Source organism: Asparagus officinalis, chromosome 7 (assembly GCF_001876935.1).
Source record: "Asparagus officinalis chromosome 7, Aspof.V1, whole genome shotgun sequence".
NCBI classification, from domain to species: domain Eukaryota; kingdom Viridiplantae; phylum Streptophyta; class Magnoliopsida; order Asparagales; family Asparagaceae; genus Asparagus; species Asparagus officinalis.
The window spans coordinates 50541277-50554262 of NC_033800.1; the positions used below are offsets into that span (position 1 = coordinate 50541277).

At 37.1% G+C, this 12986-nt stretch overlaps 1 protein-coding gene across 1 annotated transcript in view; it reads right to left on the minus strand.

The window, feature by feature from the left end:
* Positions 1-8675, minus strand: part of LOC109849857 (ISWI chromatin-remodeling complex ATPase CHR17-like) — a 67334-nt gene extending 58659 nt beyond the window's left edge. The window contains exons 1-4 of the mRNA XM_020419742.1: positions 8396-8675; positions 6874-6970; positions 6195-6374; positions 5872-6093 (exon numbers count right to left, since the gene is read on the minus strand). Of these exons, the coding sequence (XP_020275331.1) occupies positions 5872-6093; positions 6195-6374; positions 6874-6876 (405 nt within the window). The 5' untranslated portion in view covers positions 6877-6970; positions 8396-8675. The remainder of the gene's footprint in view (positions 1-5871; positions 6094-6194; positions 6375-6873; positions 6971-8395) is intronic.

Below are 12986 nucleotides of genomic sequence, written 5' to 3' on the forward strand. Positions count from 1 at the left end.
ATACAGCTTCTGCCCAAAAATATTTAGGTAAATTACTATCACATAACATGGTTCTAGCACATTCTTGTAAGGTTCTATTTTTCCTTTCTACAACTCCATTTTGTGGAGCAGCACGAGGAAAAGAGAAAGTGTGTGATATACCATGTTGGTCACAATAATTTGCAAATAATTCATTTTCAAATTCACCTCCATGATCACTACGTATAGAGATAATAGAAGTTGATTTTTGATTTTGAATTTTCTTGCAAAATATAGAAAACTCATTAAAAGCATCATTTTTATGTTTAAGAAAAATTACCCATGTGAATCTAGAATAATCATCAACAAGAACAAATGCATATCTACTTCCATTTAAAGATGCTACTCTAGATGGACCAAAAAGATCTATGTGAATTAATTTGAATGGTCTATTTGTAGATATTATATTTTTAGATTTAAAAGAAGATTTGTGCATTTTTCCTTGTTGACATGCATCACAAAAATTATTTTTAAAAGACATCTTAGGTAAATCATTTACTGGATCATTTTTAGAAATCTTAGACATATGTTTAAAGTTAACATGTCCAAAACATTTATGCCATAAAATAGAATCATTAGATGATGCAATTAGACAATGTTCATTTGAAATATTTTTCATAGATAAGACATATATGTTATTCTTTCTATGGCCTTTAAAAATAACAGTTATCAAATCAATATCATAAATTAAGCATGATTCTTTTTCAAAAATAATTTTAAAACCTTTATCACAAAGTTGACTAATACGAAGTAAATTATGTTTAAGACCATCAACTAATAAAACATTATCAATGATAGGTTTGTTTGGATTACCGACAGATCCAATACCGATGACTTTTCCTTTGTTATTATCTCCAAAAGTAACGGTACCACCATCCTTGTTTTGAAAAGATGACAACAATTGTATGTTTTCAGTCATATGTTTGAAGCAACCACTATCCAAAATCCACCTATCTTTCTTGGGTACCTGAAAAAATAAACATTTACATTTTGGTACCCATACTATGTTGGGTCCTTTAAATTAGCCTTTAGGAAATCAAACCCATGATGAGTTTGATTTGCCTAAATAGTTGGATGATAAACATATATTTTTAATAAAATCAGAAATATAAAAATTCTTATGTAAAGAAGATAATTCTTTTGGAACCCAAATTGAAAAGAATTTTGATTTCTTTTTACACAAATTTTTATTTCTATATTCATACATATCACAAGAAGGTTTTATAAAAATTGTTTTCTTTGATTTATTTTTATTAATTTTAAAACCTAATCCTTTTGTCTTTTGTGATTCTTTTTGAAAAGAAAGAATACTATTGAGATTTTCTTTACCTTTATTAAATTTGCTTACATTTAAACATATATCTTCATATCTTGATTTAAAAGAAGAAATATCTTTATCTAAACTATTAATATGAATATTTAAATTATTACATTCTGATTTTAAATAATTATTCTCATTAGATAAACATTCATTTTCTTTAAGTAAAGAAAAAATTTCTTCTTTCAATTCAATTATTTGAGAATTAGAAAAAGTAGAGGAATTTAAATCAGAAATTTCTTCAAGTAATCTTTTATTTTCACCTTTAAGAAAATTATGTGATGTCTTTAATCTCACAAAAGATTTACATAATTCATTGAAAGCATCTAAAAGCTCTTCATTCTTTATTGTCACTTACTTCATCTTGTGCCATAAAACACATGTGAGCACTTTCCTTTTCTTCAATTTCTTCATCTGAAGATGATTCATCACTATCATCCCAAGTGACTGTCATTGCTTTTCTTTTCTTGTTATTTTGAATGTTGTTGAAGTTGTTGAAATAACTTGATTTTTACTTATTCTTCAACATTGGACAATCTTTCTTCATATGCCCTGGTTTATTACACTTAAAACAAAGAGGGTTATTTGAAATTAAACTCTTAGATTTAAAATTACCTCGTTTTATAAATTTTCAAAATTTTCGTGCAAACATGCCATTTCTTCATCATCATCATCTGAATCTTCTTTATCGGAAGTAGTATTGAACGCAAGAACTTTCTTGTTCTTTGATTCTTCATCATTCTTTCTATCTTCAATTTTAACTTCATATGCCATAAGATTACCAATAAGATTTTCAACCGTAAGAGTTGACAAATCATTGGCTTCTTCAATAGTGGTAACTTTTTTTTCCCATTGTGGAGTAAGTGATCGAAGTATCTTTCTTATCATCTCCACTTGTGTATATGTTTTTCCAAGACCAATGAGAGAATTTGTGATGTCGGTGAATCTTGTGAACATTTCTCCAATAGTCTTATTTTCCTTCATCTTGAACAATTCAAATATGTGCATAAGAACAGAAATTTTAGATTCTTTAACTTTATTTGTACCTTCATGAGTTACCTCAAGTGTATGCCAAATATCGTATGCAGATGTGGCCGTTGACACCCTATTGAACTCATTCTTGTCAAGTGCACAAAATAATGCATTCATTGCTTTTGAATCCAAATTTGCATTATTTCTTTGAAAAGTAGTCCATTCTTCAAAAGGAGTTGTTGGCTTCTCATATTTTGTTTCCACGACGTTCCAAAGTTCGTAGCCAATTGATTGAAGATAAATCTTCATTCTGCACTTCCAATAGTTGTAGTTCAATCCATCGAACATTGGTGGACGATTTGTTAAGTGACCTTCTTTGAATTGTGAAGAATTTGTCGATGCCATCTTTCACCTTGCTCTGATACCAAATGTAGGATCTGAAATAGATACACTTGAACACTAGAGGGGGGGTGAATAGTATTCTTTTAAAATTTATGCAAAGTATATTATAAATTGTAAAGAAAAATGGCAATCTCAGAAATTCACAATCACAAACACAAGGATTTATACTGGTTCCACCAATCCGGTGTACATCCAGTCCCCAAGCAAATCCCGCTTGAGAGTTTCCACTTTGATTTTGAATAAACTTACAAAATCAAACGCAAACCTGACTAATTTGCAAGTCCCTGCAAATTGCAACACCAATTGACAAACACCTTGCCAATTTGAACACCAATCTCTAAACCAAGAGATCAACATTCTCAAACCCGAGAAAAATTCTTTTGAAGCAAGAACACAATTGATCCTATAAGCCTTGAATGTGTAGTGAAGTGCAGCAGTGGCTTAGGATTCTTTTAATCTCTGTAAATTGCCTAAACAATAGGTTTTTGCTTGAAAAATTGCACAAAGATCAAAGCTTATGGGTATGTATATCCCTGTAATTTTTCTGAACAAATAACCTATTTATAGCCCTTGAAAAGACAATTTTTTGAACTTTAAAAACGTTTAAAAATGGCTATAAATAGTCATAAATTCAAACTTTGAATACTGAAAAAACTGTATCTGTAGTCGACTACAATGAACATTAGTCGACTACACTGAGTTCAAACAGACTCTGTGTTTTTCAGAAATTTTCTCAGTAGTCGACTACAAAGCTCATTAGTCGACTATACTGTATTTTGACAGAAACTTATAAAATGAAATTTACGTTCAGTAGTCGACTATAGTGTAGATTAGTCGACTATACTGTAAAAAGACAGAAACTTATGTCTATACTGTAAATTGACAGAAACATGTATTTGAGTTTTATACATGAGTAGTCGACTACTATTCTAATTAGTCGACTATTAAGAGAAAAAATTATGATATAAAATATTTTTATACTTAAGTTTTAACTATATTTCTAATGGTTAACATAGGGGATTTCTATAGTTAACCAACACACTAAGCCTGTGTTAGTGTGTTCTAATTTTGTGTTTGTGTGCGTGTGTGAGATCAAGGCTTGTACAAAAATTCTAAGTAAAGAAAATGTAAAATATATTATCTCATCTGTTCTTCATTTTCTTCACTTCATAATGCCTTGAAAACATCTTGCACTTGTTCATATTCTGATATTAAAATCTGCATATAAAAGTTAGTGCACACACTGTATAAATTGTTATCATCAAACTGATATTAAAATCTGCATATAAAAGTTAGTGCACACACTGTATAAATTGTTATCATCAAAATACTATCAGGGAGATATGATATTCAACACTTCTGACTTGGATATCCCTATTGCTCTTCGAAAAGGTTAATGGTCTTGCTCGAAATATCCTATCTCTCTTTTTGTCTCTTATGACCATCTCAGCCCATCTTTTCGTCAGTTTGCTTTGTCCTTTTCCACTGTATCTATACCCAGGTAACATGAGGAAGCTATGTTAGTACTAGCTTGGAAGCAGGCTATGGATGAGAAAATGGATGCACTACTTTCTAGAGGAACTTAGGACTTGGTTTCTCTTCCTACTAGAGTGACTGTGGTTGGTTGCAGATGGGTGTATACCCTAAAATATCGCTCTGATGGGTCTGTTGACCGTTACAAAGCTCGCCTGGTTGCTAAAGGTTATACTCAGACATATGGCATCGACTATTTTGAAACATTTTCTCCCGTTGCTTATCTCAACTCCATCGGAATTCTTTTCTCTCCAGCTGTTAATATGGATTGGGCGATGCACTAACTAGATGTGAAGAATGCTTTCCTTTATGGTGATTTGGACGAGGAGGTTTATATGGAGCAAACTCTTGGGTATGTTACTCAGGGGGAGAATATTATCTACAGGCTGAGAAAGGCCATCTATGGGTTAAAACAGAGTCCTCGAGCTTGGTTTGATAAGTTCCGCAAGGTTATTTCTAATGTTGGTTTCCAACGATGTCAGTCTGATTATTCTGTCTTTTTTCGACACACAATAACTGGTTTGGTTATTTTAGCCGTATATGTTGATGATATTCTGCTGACTGGGAGTGATTCGGTTGCCTTAGCTGAGAATAAGGAGTATCTAAACTGTTATTTTGTCACTAAGGACATGGAAAAGCCAAAGTATTTTCTTGGGATTGAAGTTGCATATCAAAAGCATGGCCTGTTGTTGTCCCAAAGGAAGTATGTGCTAGATTTACTAGAAGAAGCAAGTCTCTTGGAATGCAAACCTGCAAGCACTCCAATGGAGGCAAATGTTGATTTGTGGCGTGATGATACCTCTCTACTAGATGATGTTGGATAATATAGGAGACTAATTGGGAAGCTAATATATTTGATAGTTACCAGACCTGATATTACTTTTGCAGTAGGTGTACTGAGCAGGTTTATGCACAAATAGAACTACAAGGGGTCTATTCCCAACAAATAGAACTACAAGGGGTCTGTTTGCACTTGGGTGATACTCAGTGGGTCTGTTTGCAATTAACCCTTAAGCATATATAATAAGTTCTGGTAAGTTCTTCCCCGCTTTAAAAGCAAATAACTGTTTGCCACTAAAACTGGCTGTTATGGTTTACTAACTCGTTTTATGGTATAACAAGGAGCTTTTATAAAAACACGTAGGTGACAGTTCAGACTTCAGAGGCAAAATTTTCTCTTTTATCTCAACTGTAAAACCAGAAAAAAGAAAGCCCACTCATGCAATGGCCTATTTTTACTCCAAATGATCCCTCTCACCATATATTCATTACAGCTATTTCAAGTTTCTCTCGTTTTCTCTCTACTTGTTTTTAACTCAAATTTTCTCACCTGTACATCCATTCCTATCCAACTTTTCTCTAACAAATCTAATTCAAATATTATGGTATCTTCAAGAACAGTTAAATTTCAAAATACCAAACATCTAGCTATAGGGTTCTTTTATGAGTGTTATTCAAGACAAGCTCCTTACTAGTGTGTATCTATAAGCAAAAGCAAAACTAAACACACCATTACGGACATATACATATGATCTGATATGTATGCTGCTCACAAACATTATGACATTTGTGAGCAGTGTGGAGAAGCAAAATTAGAGTATGGAAGATCATGGATAAATAAAACAAACCTGAAGTGGGGTGCCCGTAATAAGAAGGCGATAATTGGCATGATAAAGTCTCATTGTCTTCGACAGAAGAGAATTCTCATTCTTTATCCGATGTGCCTCATCAATAATAACATAGCGCCAACTGAAGCGTCTCAAAGCAGTTTTCTCTTTGATGGCCATTTCAAAACTTGTAACACATACATCAAACTTCCCAGCAACCAGTAAGTCTTCGCGTATATGTTTCTGCAGGTGTTCAAAGATTTGTAAATTTATTTGCATGTCCTTCTAAATAGTTAGAACATCATATATAAAAAAGAAGTAAAATGTATAAATATAGTCCTGACCCTTTCATCTTGATTTCCCAAAAGCTTTACAGTACGCAGCACGGGACAGAATCGTCGAATTTCCTTCATCCAGTTGCCAAGAGTGGATTTTGGTGCCACCACCATGTGAGGCCCTGTAATTCCTCTGAATTCATGTAAATAGCCCAACAGAGAGATGGTTTGCAACGTTTTCCCAAGACCCTGAAGAAAAAAATATTTTGACGAAGGCACATAACAAAATGAGCATCCCGGGTAGAAACATCAAAAGAAACAAAAGCAAGATGCGTTTAATGAATTTTAAGGATGTATGCTAATATCAAACACATGTCGAGCATATAAGTAATAAATAGAAAGGCACATATGTGTTTTTCATATGCTTAGGCAGTTGAAATCAAATCTATTAACATTGTCAAAAGTTACTTATCGAAGGAACATTACATTAAAAGCAATTAACTACTGAACAAAACCAAAAAGGTGTATAAAAGTACTGTTAAAGGCCGATCGTACAGTATTATAACTAGCAAAAGAAAACCATACAGTATTCTAAAAACTAAGGCAACAATAAAATAAAACTGGGTGGAAATCCTTTTATTTTAACAAAATTCAACATGGAAGATTATTTTTATAAAGACAATCAAAATCCAACAAATTCTCATGGCGGTATGAAGGGAAGTAAAAATTAAGAACTACAGAACTATACCATTTCATCAGCTAAAATCCCATTATTCCATTTTCATATAACCGAATTAGCCAATTCAGCCCAGCTAGTTGGTAATCCCTCATTTTCCCTTGTATACCTGCAAAAATAACAGGAGGAAACTTAATCAAATCTGTTTAGATACCTAGAAAAAGTAATATTAATCAAACAAAATAAGGATGTAGGGATTGCATGTTTAATCTCAAAATCAGTAGATTGCATAAAATTGATCAAAATCATTGGTAGTATTCAAACTTGTGCCTATGTGTGAGAGCTAATGGTGCAAAAGAAGCCACCTAGGATCCTGGGGCTTAAACCACTTTACAAATGAACTGCATCAGTTTAGTACATCATTTTGACTCATTAATAGCACGCATTTGTTCCTCAACAAAATTAATATGTATATACGCATATATGTATGTATATAATAGGACAAAGACAGATTGATAGACAGATAGATATGAAGGAATGTTTAATATTAGACAGCAACGTTACAAAGTAGTATCCTACTTTATGCTAATATCTGAAAAGACTAATTACAAACAAATGGTCCTAAAATCTCCCGTGTATTTTCAACCCTACACTGGATTTTCTTTCACAGAACCGAATTATCTAATGTTTCATGCCGCTACTACTTTGGAATAAACATGCAGTTATTGTACTTTAACTTGTAATGACAGCGGTACAGAAAGCGCTAGTCGGCCTAGGCGTTGGACCCAATGTCTAAAGTCTAGGCGGGATCTAGGCGATTTTCCTTTTTTTATTGTTAAATTACAACAATTGGTAACAAATGTTAATGTTATGAAAAGCGTGGGCGTCGGACTGCCTAGGCGGATTTCTTTTCTTCATTTAAGGGGTGGTGGAGGTTTTGTTGAAGGTCGGAGGAGGTAGAGAAGGTGTTCATAGTTTGGAGGCGCGGGAGTTTGTAGGACATGAAGGCTGCAACGAATGCAATCAAGGTCTATAAGTAGTTCACGCTCCCCTAGGTGCTCCCAAAATCTAGGCAGCTATCCTAGGTACCGCCTGGTTCTAAACGGACGCCTAGACAGGCTAGGCAGAGACTTTTTAAATCATTGACTAACGACAATTCTATTTATGCCGTAACGTTTACCTTTACTATAAATTATTTTAATATTATTATTTATTATTTTTTAATGTCTATTATTAGTTTCCTATAGCTTGTACATTATACTTTTTATGTTAGAAATTTATTGTTTGCTAATTCTCATCAATTGTTGATTTAATCGGCATTGATGTTACACATGGTTATTATTATCCGACAATATATTCTTAGATAACTATTATAAATTGTTTGTTCTATTAATAAAAGCATTACTTATTAAGACAGCGATGATAATTATGTCCAATAATGGCTAACTTCTAGTTATAAATTTCTACTATAGAAATAACCGCAAGAAAACAAGCTTCTAGATATCAATTATGCTTTCGGACTTTGCAAGGAGTGATTAGAAGACCACTGGAGAAACTTTACAAATAAACCTCATTATATGTGAAGAGAACTGACCTCAACGGCGACGACGGCGATCGTCGGAGACGGAGGCAGAGAACGGCGTCGGCGGGGAGAGGCGAGGGCATGATGGAACTCGCCTGCGGGCGTGGAAGGTGAGGCGAGGAGATCTCGCCAGGAGCGTACTCGCCTGCGGGCGTGGAAGGCGAGTGGTGAACTCGCCTGATGGGTTCGATTTCGCCTGTAGTGTTGCCCGCGGTGCTCGTCTGTCACTCGTGGGAGCTCGCCTGATGGAGCGCTCCCTTCGCATGTGGTGGATGCCAGCTATGGCCAGCTGGATTGCACAAGCCCTAGGGTTTCCCTATAAAAGGGAAACCCTGTTCACAAGATGGAGTGAGTTCAACTCGCGATTTAACAGAAGAAGATTTCTTCTGTGGTGGCGGCGACTTTATCTCCAGCGGTAATTCTCAGATTAATTTGAGAATCAATTTTTCGGTCTAGAAAAATTGCACTATTCCTGTAGCATTTACTACAGTGAAGGAAGTTTGTGTTGTGAGAGCTCAAGTTTGAGATTCTCACTTTTATAAGCTTTGTAATTTCTTGTGGTTAAATAAGAAATTATTCGTGTGGCTCCCGTGGACGTAGGCAAGTTTGCCGAACCACGTATATCTGTTGTCTACTCTACTTTACTTACTGTTTTATCTGTGTATTCGTTATTGCTTGTATTGGTTAGCTTGAGTTTGGATTAAACTCGAGCTAGAGTTGTTTTCTCTCGAGATTAATTTGCTTCCGCGACGGTGTGGACGTCACGCGTCCCAACAATTGGTATCAGAGCCCTTGTTCAGATTGGAGGTGGTAAAATTTTCCGATTTGAGGTGGTGCTTGATTATTGTTAAAATTACTGAGAAAATTAGTTTTACTAAACAAGCGGAGAATGACGTCTACAAGTAAAACAGTTAAAGTTAGAAAGTATGAGATCGAGAAATTCAATGGGAAGAATGATTTTTCCTATTGGAGGATGCAGATAAAAAATTTGCTGATTTTGCAGAAATTGCATAAGGCTTTGGCGGGAAAAGAGAAGAAGCACAAGGATATGTCTGATGAGGATTGAGAGGAGCTAGATCTGGAAGCACGAACGTCGATTATCCTTTATCTTGAAAGGAATGTAGCTTTCTTGGTAGATGGAGAGGTAACGACTACGGGCGTGTGGTTGAAGTTGGAAAGCACCTAATGAAGAAGAGTCTAACGAACCGGATCTATTTAAAATCCAAATTGTATACTTACAAGATGGAGGAGGGCTCATCGAGTCTAACGAACCGGATCTATTTAAAATCCAAATTGTATACTTACAAGATGGAGGAGGGCTCATCAATCCGGGAATACATCAAAAATCCAAATTGTATACTTACAAGATGGAGGAGGGCTCATCAATCCGGGAATACATCAACAAGTTCGATACGATCTTATCGGATTTAAAAGACATTGAGGTGACAGTGAAAGACGAGGATCAGACACTTCTACTACTCCTATCTCTGCTGAAGTCTTATGAGAATCTGGTTCAAACACTGATGCTTGTGGGTGATAGTTTATCGATGGATGAAACTAGAACGACGCTTCTAGCGGATGATCTTCGAAAACTTGTAACTAGTGATATGGCCACTGGTGGTAACAAAGAACAAGCGCAGGGGTTCTTTGCCAGAGGAAGGGGCAATGAGCAAGGAAAATGCAAAGGAGGAAAGTCTAGATCAAAATCAAGACCTCTTGCAGAGAGACCGTGTTTCAGATGCGGTGAACTAGGACATTTCAAAGTCAATTGTCCTAACAAGAGAGTAGGTGGGAAGAAGAACAACAACAAGATTGAAAGACGAGAAGGCAAGGAAGAGGCGAGCTACGCTTTAAGGGAAGGGAGCGATAAGGAATGTTATGTCGTCACGGGTGGTGAGGATACCTCCGGGAAGTGGATACTTGATTCTGGTTGCTCTTACCGTATGTGTCCAAATAGGAAGTGGTTTACTACCTACAGGAGCATTGATGGCGGAACTATATTAATGGGGAATAACCATGCTTGTAAAACGGTGGGGCTAGGTGATATCAAGATCAAGATGCATGATGGAGTGGTTCGAACCTTGACGGATGTAAGGTACATTCCCGACTTGCGGAAGAATCTTATCTCAGTTGGTGCTTTGGACTCCGGGGGTTGTAAGATTATAACAGAGAATGGAGTGAAGAAAATTGTTCGGGGTTCCTTAGTAATGATGAAGGGCATTCGTCATGGTAACCTATATACTCTCTTGGGTACGACGGTGACGGGATATGCAGCTATTGGAACTGATGTAAGTGGTGGAGACCCATGTGAGCACACACGGTTATGGCATAGGTGGCTTGGACACATGTCAGAGAAGGGTCTAGATCTGCTCGGTAAGGATGGTTTGTTGAAGAATCTAAAGAAGTCTTGCATGGATTTTTGCGAGGACTGTGTGTATGGAAAGGCACACAAGGTCCGGTTTCTGACAAGCAAACACAAGAGCAGAGGGATACTAGACTATGTGCACACAGATATTTAGGGTTCGGCTTTGATAACTTCCAATGGTGGTTCCAGGTATTTTGTCTCATTCATAGATGATCATTCAAGATATGCTTGGATTTATTTTCTGAAGCACAAGAGTGAGGTATTTGAGACATTCAAGAAGTGGAAGGCGATGGTTGAGAACAGAACAGGAAATAAATTGAAAGCATTGAGATCTGACAACGGTACAGAGTATACAGATGGTGCCTTCAAGGAGCTCTGTGATCAGGAGGGGGTTGCCAGACACTGGACAATTAGATCTACACCACAGTATAATGGGGTCACAGAAAGACTAAACCGAACACTGTGGGAGAAAGCAGTGATTATGTAATCATATGCTGGTTTGGGCAAGGAATGGTGGGCAGAAGCGGTTGCTACAGCTTGTTACATAGTGAAGCGTTCCCCACATTCGACGTTAGATGGTGATACACCCTATCGGGTATGGTCAGGGGAGCATGCAGATTATGAGAGGCTCCGAATCTTCGGGTGTACCGCATACTGTCACGTCAACGAGGGTAAGCTTGACGTGAGGGCCAAGAAGGTAATTTTCTTGGGGTATGCAAAGGGTGTAAAAGGCTATCGCCTTTGGTGTACAAAAAATTCAAAGTCGTGATCAGCAGAGACGTTATCTTTGATGAGAAGTCCATGATTGCTAGGGTGCCTAAAGATGGTGGTGTTGAGACTGTTGGGAATTTTAAGTCCCAGGTTATTGAGATAGAACCTAAAGACCAATCAGGTTCTAGTCGTGTTCAAGTGGGAAATCAGGTAGATGATGAGCTTGAGTAGTAGGAGGTTCAACAGGAGAATACACAGGCACTTTAACAACAGTAGCCCGAGGATAGCTTGGCTTCCACTAGGCCAAGGAGAGCATAGAAGCAGGTACAGAAGCTTGGGGCTGATCAACCCCTGAAGCATTATGGGCAGGTTAATTTGGTTGAGTACACACTCTCGGTGGAGGAAGATGAGCCGGTCTCCTTCAAGGAAGCTATTCGGGATAGAGATAGCGAGAGTTGGTTGGCTGTGATGGAGGAGGAGATGGAATCTCTCCGGAAGAACCAAACATGGGAGGTGGTCCCATTACTCGTAGGAAAGAAAGCTATAGGTTGTAAGTGGCTGTATAAAAGAAAGGAAGATCCTTCAGAGCTCGGTGGAGGAAAGAAAGCTATAGGTTGTAAGTGGCTGTATAAAAGAAAGGAAGATCCTTCAGAGCTCGGTGGTACAAGGTACAAGACGAGGTTAGTGGCTAAAGGGTTTGCACAAAGAGAGGGTGTGGATTACAATGAGATATTTTCTCCGATGGTGAAACACACTTCTATTCGGGTGCTATGAGTATTGTTGCTCATGGTGATCTTAAGCTGGAATAACTCGATGTCAAGACGGCCTTCTTGCACGGAGACTTGGAGGAGGAAATCTATATGCATCAGCCTGAGGGTTATAAGGCTGAGGATAAGGAGAATCATGTGTGTCGCTTGAGGAAGTCACTCTATGGATTAAAGCAATCTCCTCGGCAGTGGTACAAACGATTTGACTCCTTCATGCTAAAGTAAGGATTTTCCTGAAGTGATTATGATTGTTGTGTCTATATTTGGAAGCTTCGTGGAGGTGATTATATCTATCTCCTTTTGTATGTGGATGACATGCTTATTGCTTCTAAGAGCAATGTGGAGATAGATAGGCTAAAATATCAACTTGGTAAAGAGTTCGAGATGAAGGACATGGGCGCTGCTAAGAAAATACTGGGTATGGAGATTAGGAGAGAGCAGGCGAATCGGCAATTGTTCTTGAGTCAGAAGGGTTACGTAGAGCGGGTGATCGTGAGGTTCGGAATGCAAAGTGCTAAGTCGGTGGTGACTCCATTGGCTCCACACTTTAGGCTCTCAGGTAAATATTCTCCCACTACAGCGGAAGATAAGGCACATATGGAACATGTTCTTTATGCTAGTGCAGTTGGCAATTTGATGTACACCATAGTGTGTACACATCCAGATATTTCACAGTCGGTTAGTGTGGTCAGCAGATTCATGGCGAATCTGGGAAAGGCACATTGGGAAGCTGTGAAGTGGGTCCTGAGGTACTTGAAGG